General features: G+C 31.9%; 2 protein-coding genes across 3 annotated transcripts; both read right to left on the reverse strand.

Moving 5' to 3' along the window:
• Positions 1-213: 213 nt before the first annotated feature.
• On the reverse strand, positions 214-1,712 carry LOC124447658. 2 transcript variants are annotated; one of them, XM_046998627.1, is made up of 3 exons: positions 1,386-1,712; positions 421-698; positions 214-346 (listed from the first exon to the last, which is right to left on the reverse strand). In XM_046998627.1, exons 1-3 carry the CDS (start codon positions 1,673-1,675, stop codon positions 342-344), a joined length of 573 nt encoding a protein of 190 aa, XP_046854583.1. In that variant the 5' UTR covers positions 1,676-1,712; the 3' UTR covers positions 214-341. The 2 variants fall into 2 exon arrangements, with proteins under 2 accessions (XP_046854583.1, XP_046854582.1); XM_046998626.1 differs by lacking the exon at positions 214-346 and having other exon boundaries at positions 351-698.
• Positions 1,713-3,037: 1,325 nt separating this feature from the next.
• LOC124447929 (fibropellin-1-like) lies at positions 3,038-13,017 on the reverse strand. Its single transcript, XM_046998924.1, has 14 exons — positions 12,944-13,017; positions 12,592-12,835; positions 12,452-12,507; positions 12,091-12,195; positions 10,585-10,701; positions 9,143-9,253; positions 8,522-8,644; positions 7,698-7,976; positions 7,047-7,526; positions 6,706-6,949; positions 6,567-6,622; positions 6,208-6,312; positions 4,703-4,819; positions 3,038-3,189 (listed from the first exon to the last, which is right to left on the reverse strand). Exons 2-14 carry the CDS (start codon positions 12,669-12,671, stop codon positions 3,038-3,040), a joined length of 2,025 nt encoding a protein of 674 aa, XP_046854880.1. The 5' UTR covers positions 12,672-12,835; positions 12,944-13,017.
• Positions 13,018-13,316: the final 299 nt, after the last annotated feature.

Here is a 13,316-nt window from a genome sequence, read left to right on the forward strand (position 1 = left end):
GTGATAGCTGATTTTTAACAAATAACAGATACACAATTTTGAATATTATTATCGCAACTGTTCTCACGAACATAAAAGTAAAGCCCATCTACGTGTATAATCATACAATAAAACTATACAGACAAGTGTGATTATAGAAATGAAGGGAATCTTGCGTTAAAACTTCGTGGACATGCAGTTTGTGCTATGAAAAGTCAAAAATATCCACATTCCTTTTGTATCAAAGCTTTATTTGAAAAACGAGTTAATAAAATAACTGAAATAACAGTTTCTAACTACAACAACAACTTTTTTTTATAAAATCATTACTTGGTTATTTATCAGGTAGTTGGCATAGGGCTTCAGCCTACACAAACAGAGATAATGAAACATTTAATTTTACTTAAATATTGAAAAAGAATTAGTTTTTGTGATTCTTACCACTCCACATTTTACAGCATTTAAAACTGTCAATGTCCTTTAGCCAATTCCCAGAATCTCGTCTTAATCCAGTGACGTAGTAGCCATCTTTTTTACATATTGTCCATCCTTTTTTGTTGAAATCACTTTTGATATATTCATGCTGACAGTTATCATAGTTTTCGGGATGATTGACTGGTTTGCAACATTTTCCCTGTTCGATGTTTTGTAAGTGTTCTCCCTTTGAGCGATAGAGACCATTTAGAAAATATCCATTTGAACAAACACTCCACCCTGTTCTGAAATATATTTTTAAGGCAATAAGTTTCTATCTTTATTTTTTTATGATTGAATGACACACACAGATGATTGCATTTACTATTTTTAATCGTTTTGGTTGTTGTTCAGCATTACGAGTTAAACAGCTTATCCTGCTTATTTTTTCATACAATTTATAGGTTTATGTATACAGTCTTAAATGCGTCAATTTAATTACGTAAATCTTCATTAGAAAAGTGTTGCTACACAAGTTAAAATGTAGCTAGCTACGAGCACATGGAAAACCAACAGACGAAAGATCGTAAAAAAAATTTTTCACTAAATTTAAGGACAACTTTTGTTCAAGACATTGCGCCTTGTGTTCAAGTTGCCACGTTAAGAGGCTAAGAATGATTCGGCTATTGGTTGCTACTAATACCATCAGTGTTCAAAATTAGGTAACAAAAACAATAAAGTACAAAACTTGATAAAAATCAAAATTGAAAGTTAGAATAGTAAGCACTATCCTGGATCAACCTGTAAATATTGATATGCATTTTTTACGTTAAACTAAACAATCGCAAAAGTTAATCATTTTAAATCATAGTGCAAGTAATGTATCCAAATTCCTTACGTTTCCTTCATTTTCTTAGTAGCAAGAACTGAGAAAATGAACCAACAGACAATTAACACCATTTAAAAGATTGATTCTGGGGAAAAATACTAACTTGTTGAAAGAGTCCCACCAGTCAGCATATTGGCAAATACTTTCCTGTCCAATATATATTGGACTAGATTTGCAGCATTTGGCTTCTTCAAGACGGTAAAGTCCATCATAGTTGGGACTTAATGTGCTGCGATATAAGCCAGTGATAAACTGGTTTGTGGTGTTACAAGTTGACCATCCTTGTTTGTCGAAAGATCCCCACCAATTTGCATTTACGCAGACAGGTTTAACGTTGACTAAATAAATAACGTAATTTATATTTAAAAATGAAAGGACAGAGCAATAATTCATTAAAGAAGTTTTTATTGTGTCTGAAAATAAAATCCTTGAAGCAACATTATTATTTGACAGTATTCATTGGTTGCATACAGAATGGAGGTAAAAAATAATCCTTTATTATGCGATTTTGTGCATAAGTAGCTTTGAAGTGGTTTTGAACGTTATTAAACTCTTGGCCCTTGCCAAGTGATCACAACTGGGGGGGGGAGGTTGAATGTCAAAATGAAGAGTGGAAACATCGTAATATGGAGATATATTGAAAAGACAAGTACATAAAAAGACTTATTTTATTTTGTTTTACTGCTTAAGAAGCATTAACAAGTATCTTTTAAAATAAAATTTTATCCGTTATCAACTTTATTATTCAAATCAATGAGACCATGCTGACAGAACAACACAAGCTTAAGATTATAAAAGATGAAAGTCATCAAAACAAATAATCAATACAAAACAAGTTGTCTTTTTTATACGTTTTGATAAAAACTCGTGCACGACGTAAAATTAATCAAAGGCAAAGCAGAAGTAAACGCTGCAAGATAAAACTAGATTACAAGCACAAAAGTCAGTAAAACATAGAATAATTTTATGGATTTGTTAAACTAAACTTGCTTCCTGTTGAATTAAAATTGGGAGCAAATATATTGCCGCTAACAGCCAGAGGGAAATCATAAAAAACCCACTAAACCCACAGATTAAAATATGTAGGGTAACATATTTACAATGTCATGTTAAATAAGGATTTACCCATAAAAATATAACAGCTTACCCAGACATCTAGACAAAGTTTAAATTCTTGTATTTGACTTCCTAATCTGACTATAGTAAGATAAAATTTTTACTCATTTATATTTTCCTTCATCTACGCTTTCAGTTGTGCCGATTACCGATTTTATTTTAAAATTCGTCAACATTTGCCGACTGACAATACGTGTTAAAACAGAATTTTCTTCAACTTTAATTTGATTACAAATTTTTGAATAAATGTTTTTTTTTAGAAATTACTTTCTCATATCACAAGCAAGTTTTGTGATTTCGATTTAAAAATATGATACTTAGCATTGTGAAGGCCTTACAAAAAAATCACCAGTTTGCATCTTAATTGTGATTGATTCGTTTAAAAGTTTGTGTGTTTAGGAGATTGGCTTAGATTTGTACAGTAAAAATGCCTAAATCACCTACAGTCAAACGTCAAACGTTCACTGATATAGAATGTTTTATTGAGTAAACTTTCGGCTGTCTGTCTACAGCCTTTGACGAAGGCTAACATGTCGAAGGTTGTAAACAGACAACTAAAAGCTTGTTCAGTAAAAAGTTTCCTATCAGTGAACGTTTTACTGCATTATGTATGATTCTGATATCGGGTCACGCAATTTTCTAGTTACTAGTGTTACAATGAATGTAAGATTTCCATTTACTTGTTTCACAGTGAATACCAATAAAGTTTGGAGGACATGTACATTTGTATGAACTACCATCAACAACACACGAACCACTATTCTTACAAGGACTATGATCACAAACTCCAACTATGTAAAAAATATATTTTAGAAAAATGCAAAGGAGCGCAGCACACTAATTCGGTAACACTGATTATGTTAAAATGAAAAACTATATTTTTTTTAATTTTAATTGACAGCAATATATTGAAAACAACACCAAATATCGTGATTTATTTTACAAAAAAAGGCATGCAAGTATGCGAAAACGTTTATATTCAAATCACACAAATTGTACATGAAAATAATTAACTGATTTTTAATAATTGTAAATTTTAAGTATGTGGCTGTGTATAAAGGACTTGCTCACAAAAATTAGCCCTAGATGAAACGACAGTTCATTTTATTAAATAGTTCTTTTTTTATTTATTTTCATCGAGCTGAACTTTTGAAACTAATAACGGTTGATTTTCTAAAACATATGCGTTGTTTCTTTATTGTAAAGTTCCTCATACAACAGAAACTTTTTATGCTTAAAAATAAAACTAAGAATAACTATTTGTATATTTGCAGGTTTTTTTTATATATTTTCGTTCTAAAATATGATATGTAACTACAAAGGCGAAAGGAATTTGTCTTAACCTTACAGAAAAATCAAATGATAGCTCTAAATACAAAATTGACAAGTTTCAAATGTTTTGTAATATTTACCGGGGTTATGCATGTGTTATTGTAATTTGCAATGACCTACAAAGCATGAGCATTTAGTTTTCTTTTCGTTTTGAGCTTAGAAGAAGGAGCAAGCGCCGTATAGACAGTATAAAATACGATTAATGCGAAAGTGAAGATACGATAAAATATACAAAGACAAAATACGAAAATAAAGAAAGGAAATCAAATAATACTTGTTAACAAGCTATTCAATATACATTACAATAATATTAATTAACATAACCTAAAACATTTTAAAGGACTAATAAAATGGCCATATCGAGCAAAATACAAAATTACGGAGCACCTTAGATTTAATCATTGTATCAATGCAATTTGTGATGTTTGACTTAACATTAAATTATTTTTCTTAAAAACTAGCTATATTAGAATCCCGTTGAGTCACCTGAATTTTTCAGGTTTATGAGACAATTGCTTAAATTGTCCAGCAAAGTGCGAAGATCATATCTACATTTAATTTCAAACACCGCACTGCATAAAACATTCTTTCATATGACAATCCTTTCACGAGAAAACATGAGCCCAACAAAATTGACCTGCTCACCACTGTGTGACTTCATAGGTCAGTTGGTCAGAGCACTGCACCGGCACCGCAGAGGTCATGGGTTCGAATCCCGTTGAGTCACCTGAATTTCTCAGGTTCATGAGACAATTGCTTAAATTGTCTAGCTATTTATACATTACAATAATCTTTTTAACATAACCTAAAACATTTTAAAGCATTAATAAATAGGCAATATCGAACAAAATACAAAATTACGGAACACCTTAGATTTAATCATTGTATCATGGCAATTTATGATGTTTGACTTAACATTAAATTATTTTTCTTAAAAATTAGCTATTTTACAAAACTCATCAATGAACAAACCTTCACATGTTTTGCCTTTAAAACCAGAAGCACATTCACACGTGAATTTATCTCCATTGTTTGTGCAAATACCGTCGTTTTTACATGGACGCGAGTCGCAAGGTGTTGGTGTTAACTCTGTATGTGTAAAGAAAGACCATACGATTAGTCTAAATTATACTTTCCTTGGACATTTACGAACTGAATACGCAGAATGGGGAAAATTTGAAATATGTTTTAACCAAAAACTCTGGATATGTATTCAAGCAATTCTAGCAACAGTTTAACTGGAAATTAAATCAAATTATTCAACTGTTATCGGGAATGGCATTAAGAAATAACTTAGCCGCTGTACAACCCCCCCCCCCTGTTGAGATAAAATATCTAAGAGTCCCTATCCGTAACACGAGTACTTTCCTCTCTAATCCTTAATAACACTGTCCCCAACGATCCAAAGCCCTCACACTCCTTAAAAAATGTTCAGACATAAATGTAGAGTGCATGCTATAAAACTGTATTTGTTAATTAAGCATTAGACAGCCCTACACTATATTTATTTCCTCTAAAATTATATATCTCGAAACATCGGAAATTTTAAAAAAATACTAACTTAATATAATTTTTTTCAATGGGTTAATTGATCATAACTATTTCTCTTATTAAAACACATGAATGTTTTGTAATTCTATAGGTTTATATTTTTAACTATCAAATAACTAAAATCGCATATGGTTTGGTGCAATTAAAAGCTTTATCATTTATTTTTGTAAATTGAGATACTACTGGTCCACATATCTATTATATAATAACCAGAAGAATTTGAGCTATTTCATTGGTCGAGAGCTATGATCTATAAGAGGACAGACGCACGGAATTGACGTCACAGAAAATTTCATGTTAATAAAAACAAACAAATTGCAGATATATTTGAAAATTTATCGCAATACCTCCCTGAATGGAAGATAAAGATATTCACAAAGACCTAGTTCAGGCAGTAAACGTATTTGAGTAAAAAGAAAAGAAAAACCCAGTTTTCAAACATTAATTTGTACTTTGTCTTCGATAACAAGATTTCAACAACACTGATCAGCAATTGCTTGATAATTTTGTAGGTCAAGCACATTTTATCACGTGATTAAGCTAGCCAATAGTATTTCTTTATACTTATAGATCAAGTAAGCGCAATATTTGCATTCTCCAGACTTTTCAATGTCCCAAGTGTTGGGGGACAAAGAAAACAAACTGTTCGACAGTTTAATTTGGGAATTTCTTTGATTATATTATATAAAACAAAAAGATAACATTGAACCGTTTTCTATACAGTTATATTTACACGGGTAAGACGTCCTTTGTAATAAAATCTAAAAATGTGGCCACGAGCCACCGAGGCGAGACAGTGGTTAAATGTTATCTATTTGTTAATTATCTATCATATGCCAATGTCAAGTGTAGCTACATTAGGATAAAAAACCGCGTGTTACAAGTTGTCTCGTCAAATATTGATACAGAAGTATAATGTGACAAACCTTCACAAGTTTCGCCTTGAAATCCCTTTTTACATTTACAAGACAATGTATTTCCTTTCTCAGAACAAACACCATCATTTTTGCATGGGAAAGACTCACAAGGACCTAAAAAATATTTAATTTGCGCACACAACGTTTCTAACAGAGGATTCATTGACATGCAAAATAAATAAAGAACAAAATATTTATGTGTAATGAGTGAATGTTCTTACGGCTAATCATGAAAAAATTTTTGTCTTGAAAACATTCACATTTTCTTCAACTTTAACGTAAAATTTGTTTCTTTTAGCAAACGTACTCATAACTTGGTACTTTACATGTTGTAGCTAGACATGGAAAAAAGTCATTGTTATTTTTACTTTTGGACGAGCAATTTCGGTCTTCCACACAAGCCATAGCTCCCATATTACACGTACTGAAGAAAAGATACAAAACAAAAAACAAAACTATAGTGAAGATAAAAATTATTGATATAATTATGCTTAAAGAAATACCGACCAGGTTTTACAACGTCCAACTTTGACACTTTCACCCGCCTTGTAATAATTTCCTTCAAAGAAACATGGACATTTCTTCATAGGAACACAATGATTCTTATCGTCCAAGTAAGATCCTTTTGGACACTGGCATCCAGGAATGCATCTTTCACTGCATTTTAAACCACGTGATATATCACGACATGTTTTGGCACAAGCAGATCCGCATTCTGTGAAAATTTCTCCTTTGTTACTGCATGTTTTTTCTACATAACAGATAATGAACTTTCAAGGATAAATTTATTTATGTACGAACAACTATTCTGTGTCAAAGTGTTTGCTATTTTACACATTTATTCTTACCACATTCTTTGAGTTTTGGATATAAATAAGTTCCATTAAATCTCCAGTCAATAACACCACCATATTCAACACAAAGTTTACTGTAAGCAGCAAAAGCGTTACAAACACATTTCATTGGATCTGTGCAGCGACATGCGTCATATTTACAATTACTGATCAAGGCGGCTGGATCAACATAACGGTTGCACGCTTTGTGGAATGGAGATGAAGCATCGCTCATCAAGTGACATTTATCTATTACAGCTTTCTTCTGGGAAGCAATGATACATGGTTGAGATGATGACGCACATTTTCTGCTGTATTGATTGTCATCATCTCGACGACCATTGTTGTTGCCACATAGAGATGTGCTGCATATCTTTCCCTTGTATTTTCCTGAAACGGTGACTTTGACGTATGTCCTACTGTTCCAACTCGTCGACATTCCGATGTCAGCAGTAAAAACCAGCCAACTCCCACTGGGATTAGTGATTTTAAATCCTTAAAAAAAACATAGTTATATACTAAAAGCAAAAGATCTCTTTGTTCTACTAAAATGAGGTGACAATAGGGTTTACCTACTGTCATAATTTTAAGCTCTTTAATAACTTTCCTTTTTATTATAAAGATTAATTTAAAAGATGTCAAGAAAAATAACCTAGAAACACATACCAGGACGAACTATTGGAAATTGTGAAAGCCTAACTCCGTTTACAACTGCGGAACGTCTTTGACGAGTGAACTGAATGAAGTAACCAGCTATATAGATCTTAACAGCCGCTGTACACGCCTGAGTGACACGCCTCCCACATCGCGTATTTTTAGTGCGGACTGTAAAAAGTTTGTTTTCGCTGCAATCTTTAGCAAAGTCGTATTCACAATCTCCCATGAAGTTAAATCTTTTGCCATCAAATGAGGTGTAATGAGGATCCCCAGATGCAATGCATGTTGCTACAGAAATTATAAAGAATGCAACATGAAACAGGAACTATATCAATATTTATACAGTTAAATATTTTTGCATGGTGGAAAACGCTGAGTGCGATGTTAAAGTTTGCAATATGAAATGTTTCCTGACTTTCTATAATCGTTCAAAGGACAGATTTTTCTTTTTTTACCTTTTTTGAGGAAAGCGGAATTTTCATGAAAAACTGCAGAGTCTATGTTTGCTGCATTAACATGTTTAGAAAAGTCATTTAAATGACGGACTGATCATTATTTTTAAGTTGATATGTGACTTTTAAACGAAAATAATGTTCAATGTTTTCTGCAAGTTACATCACACACTCTTTGCCCTGCACTTGGTCTTCTCCATCATGCCAGTTAAGTATTATTAATAATGAACAACATGAAAGCATGCAGAACGAAGATTATTTAAGCATGTCTTGAGATTAAATTTTTTGAATTAAATTTTAACAAACAAAATTGAATCAGAAATCACAGGTTGTTTTAGTAATTAGGTAGCTGGGAATGAAATTTCTGCTGATTTTACTTACATTGTGAATGTTCGCAGTTATTTCCACCAAAAGCAGGTTTGCATTTACATGTGTAGCTGTTACCCAAAATGTTGCATTGTCCACCATTTTTACATGGATTTGGCTCACAAGGATTTGGAACTTCTAAAATAAAACCCAAAATACTATTTGTAAGATAATTTTTAAAACATAATTTTTTCTGTTAGAGTACGTAAATCTATTTGCTAAAGATGCAGTTCCAAAATTGACTTTTGTTGAAAAATACCAACTTTATAATATTTAGACACGATATTGTATTTGTATAAAGGTGAAACCAGTCAAATGTTCTAGTTTTTGCTAAAACATGATACTATAGTATGAAACTACATGTTTATTATTTTAAGCCATATATATGTGTTAGTTACGTAGTGAAGTCAAAAGGTTCACTGATATAAAATTTTTATTGAACAAGCTTTCGTCTATCTGTCTAGAGCCTTCGACGGAGGCTAACATGTCGAAGGCTGTAGACAGACACACGAAAGCTTGTTCAATAAAAATGTTTACATCAGTGAACGTTTTACTGCATTATGTATAACCCTGATATCGGATCACGCATTTTTTCTAGTTACGTAGTGTTACAATGAATGTAAGATTTCCATTTACTTGTTTCACAATGAATACCAATAAAGTCTGGAGGGCATGTACATTTGTATGAACTACCATCAACAACACACGAACCACCATTCTTACAAGGACTATGATCACAAACTCCAACTATATAAAAACATATTTTAGAAAAAAACCGTCAGACAAATTTTGAGCTTTATGTAAAATGCAAAGGAGCGCAGCACACTAATTCGGTAACAATGTTTATGAAAGAATGTTATATGCAGTGCGGTGTTTGAAATTAAGCGGGATTCCGTTGAGTCACCTAAATTTTTCAGGTTCATGAGACAATTGCTTAAATTGTCCAGCAACGTGCGAAGATCATATCTTCATTTAACAATGATTATGTTAAAATTAAAAACTTTATTTTTTGTAATTTTAATTGACAGCAATATATTGAAAAAAAAATACCAAATATCGTGATTTATCTTAAAAAAAAAGGCATGCAAGTATTCGAAAACGTTTATATTCAAATCACGCAAAATGTGTTAATAAACCAAAAACAAGAAAATTATGATTTTCAATTGTTGCATAAGTCATTGAACATGAAAATAATAAACTGATTTTCAATAATTGTGAATTTTAAGTGTGTGGCTATGTAAAAAGGACTTGTTCAAAAAATTAGGCTTAGATGAAACGACAGTTCATTTTATCAAATATTTCTTTTTTTATTTATTTTTCATCGTACTGAACTTTTGAAGCCAATAACATTTGATTTTCTAAAACATATGTGTTGTTCTTAAGTGTAAAGTTCCTTATACAACAGAATTTTTTATGCTTAATCATAAAACTCTTGAATAGCTATTCGTATATTTGCCGTTTTTTGATATATTTTCGTTCTAAAATATGATAAGTAGCTATAAACGCGAAAGGACTTTGTCTTAACCAGCTAAGTTGGTCAGAGCACTGCACAGGCACCGCAGAGGTCATGGGTTCGAATCCCGTTGAGTCACCTGAATTTTTCAGGTTTATGAGACAATTGCTTAAATTGTCCAGCAAAGTGCGAAGATCATATCTACATTTAATTTCAAACACCGCACTGCATAAAACATTCTTTCATATGACAATCCTTTCACGAGAAAACATGAGCCCAACAAAATTGACCTGCTCACCACTGTGTGACTTCATAGGTCAGTTGGTCAGAGCACTGCACCGGCACCGCAGAGGTCATAGGTTCGAATCCCGTTGAGTCACCTGAATTTCTCAGGTTCATGAGACAATTGCTTAAATTGTCTAGCTATTTATACATTACAATGATCTTTATAACATAACTTAAAACATTTTAAAGCATTAATAAATAGGCAATATCGAACAAAATACAAAATTACGGAACACCTTAGATTTAATCATTGTATCATGGCAATTTATGATGTTTGACTTAACATTAAATTATTTTTCTTAAAAATTAGCTATTTTACAAAACTCATCAATGAACAAACCTTCACATGTTTTGCCTTTAAAACCAGAAGCACATTCACACGTGAATTTATCTCCATTGTTTGTGCAAATACCGTCGTTTTTACATGGACGCGAGTCGCAAGGTGTTGGTGTTAACTCTGTATGTGTAAAGAAAGACCATACGATTAGTCTAAATTATACTTCCGTTTACATTTACGAACTGAGTACGCAGAATGGGGAAAATTTGAAGTATGTATTAACCAAAAACTCTGGATATATATTCAAGCAATTCCAGCAACAGTTTAACTGGAAATTAAATCAAATTATATAACTATTATCGGGAACGTCATTAAGAAAATACCTTAGCCGCTGTACAACCCCCACCCTCTTGAGATAAGAAAATCTATGAGTACCTATCCGTAGCAGAAGCACTCTCCTCTCTAATCCTTAATAACACTGTCCCCAACGATTCAAAGCCATGACACTACTTGACATTTTTCCGACACATAAATGTAGAGAGCATGCTATAAAACTGTATTTGTTAATTAAGCATTAGACAGCCCTCCACTATATTTATTTCCTCTAAAATTACATATCCCGAAACATCGGAAATTTTAAAAGGAAAACTAAATTAATATAATTTTTTTCAGTGGGTTAATTGATCATAACTATTTCTCTTATTAAAACACATGAATGTTTAGTAATACTATAGGTTTATATTTCTAACTATCAAATAAATAAAATCGCATATGATTTGGTGCAATTGAAAGCTTTATCATTTCTTTTTGTAAGTTGAGATACTAATGATCCATGTATGTATTATATAATAACCAGAAGAATTTGAGCAATTTCATTGGTCGAGAACTATGATCTATAAAAGGACAGACGCCCGGAATTGACGTCACAGAAAATTTCGTGTTAATTAAAACATACAAATTGCAGATATATTTGAAAATTTATCGCAATACCTCCCTGAGTGGAAAATAAAGATATTCACAAAGACCTAGTTCAGGCAGTTGACGTATTGGAGCAAAAAGAAAAGAAAAAACCCAGTTTTCAAACATTAAGTTGTACATCGTCTTCGATAACAAAATTTCAAAAACACTGATCAGCCATTGCTTATTTATTTTGTTACTCATTCACATTTTATCACGTGATTAAGCTAACCAATAGTATTTCTTTAACCTTATAGATCAAGTAAGCGCAATATTTTGATAATCCAGACATTTCAATGTTCCAAGTGTTGGGGGACAAAGAAAACAAACTGTTTGACGGTTTAATTTGGGAATTCCTTTGATTTTATTATGCAAAAGAAATAGATAACATTTACCGTTGTCTATACAGTTATAGTTACACGAGTAAGACGTCCTTTGTAATAAAAGCTACAAAAGTGGCCACGAGCCACCGGGGCGAGACAGTGGTTAAATGTTATCTATTTGTTAATTATCTATCATATGCCAATGTAAAATGTAGCTACATTAGAGTAAAAAACCGTGTGTTGCAAGTTGTCTCGTCAAATTTTAGTGCAAAAGTATGATGTAACAAACCTTCACAAGTTTTGCCTTGAAATCCCTTTTTACATTTACAAGAGAATGTATTTCCTTTCTCAGAACAAACACCATCATTTTTGCATGGAAAAGACTCACAAGGACCTATAAAAATATTTAATTTGCTCGCACAACGTTTCTAACAGAGCATTCATTGACATGCAAATAAATAAAAAACAAAATATTTATGTGTAATGAATGAATGTTCTTACGGCTAATCATGAAAAAAATTTTGTTTCCAAAACATTCACATTTTCTTCAACTTTAACGTAAAATTTGTTTTTTTTTTAGCAAATGTACTCATAGCTTAGTACTTTACATGTTGTAGCTAGACATGTAAAAAAGTCATTGTTATTATTACCTTTGGAGGAGCATTTTCGGTCTTCCACACACGCCATAGCTCCCATATTACACGTACTAACGAAAAGACATAAAACAAAAAAACGAAACTATAGTGAAGATAGAAATTATTGATATAATTATGCTTAAAGAAATACCGACCAGGTTTTACAACGTCCAACTTTCACACTTTCACCCGCCTTGTAATAACTTCCTTCAAAGAAACATGGGCATTCCTTCATAGGAACACAATGATTCTTGTCGTCCAAGTAAGATCCTTTTGGACACTGGCATCCAGGAATGCATCTTTCACTGCATTTTAAACCACGTGATATATCACGACATGTTTTTGCACAAGCAGATCCGCATTCTGAGAAAATTTCTCCTTTGTTACTGCATGTTTTTTCTACATAACCGATGATGAACTTTCAGGGATGAATTTATTTATGTACGAACAACTATTTTGTATCAAAGTGTGAAAAAAGGGAATGCTATGTTACACATTTATTCTCACCACATTCTTTGAGTTTTGGATATAAATAAGTTCCATTAAATCTCCAGTCAATAACACCACCATATTCAACACAAAGTTTAATGTATTAATGTAAGCAGCAAAAGCGTTACGAACACATTTCATTGGATCGGTGTAGGGATAAATTTATTTATGAACGAACAACTATTTCGTATCAAAGTGTGAAAAAATGAACTTAAATTTACAAAATAAATTTAATATCTACATATCTTAAATTTACTGCATAAATTTCTTTTTTTGCACCTTTTTACTTTAATTTAATAAGTACAATTTCCTCTTTTTTTAAAAAATTAACAAGTCATAACCACTTGAAAGAAAATGAGTTTTAGTAAAATGCGCTGGTAGTTTTTTTACT

Source organism: Xenia sp. Carnegie-2017, unplaced genomic scaffold (genome assembly GCF_021976095.1).
Source record: "Xenia sp. Carnegie-2017 unplaced genomic scaffold, XeniaSp_v1 HiC_scaffold_23, whole genome shotgun sequence".
Lineage (NCBI taxonomy): Eukaryota > Metazoa > Cnidaria > Anthozoa > Malacalcyonacea > Xeniidae > Xenia > Xenia sp. Carnegie-2017.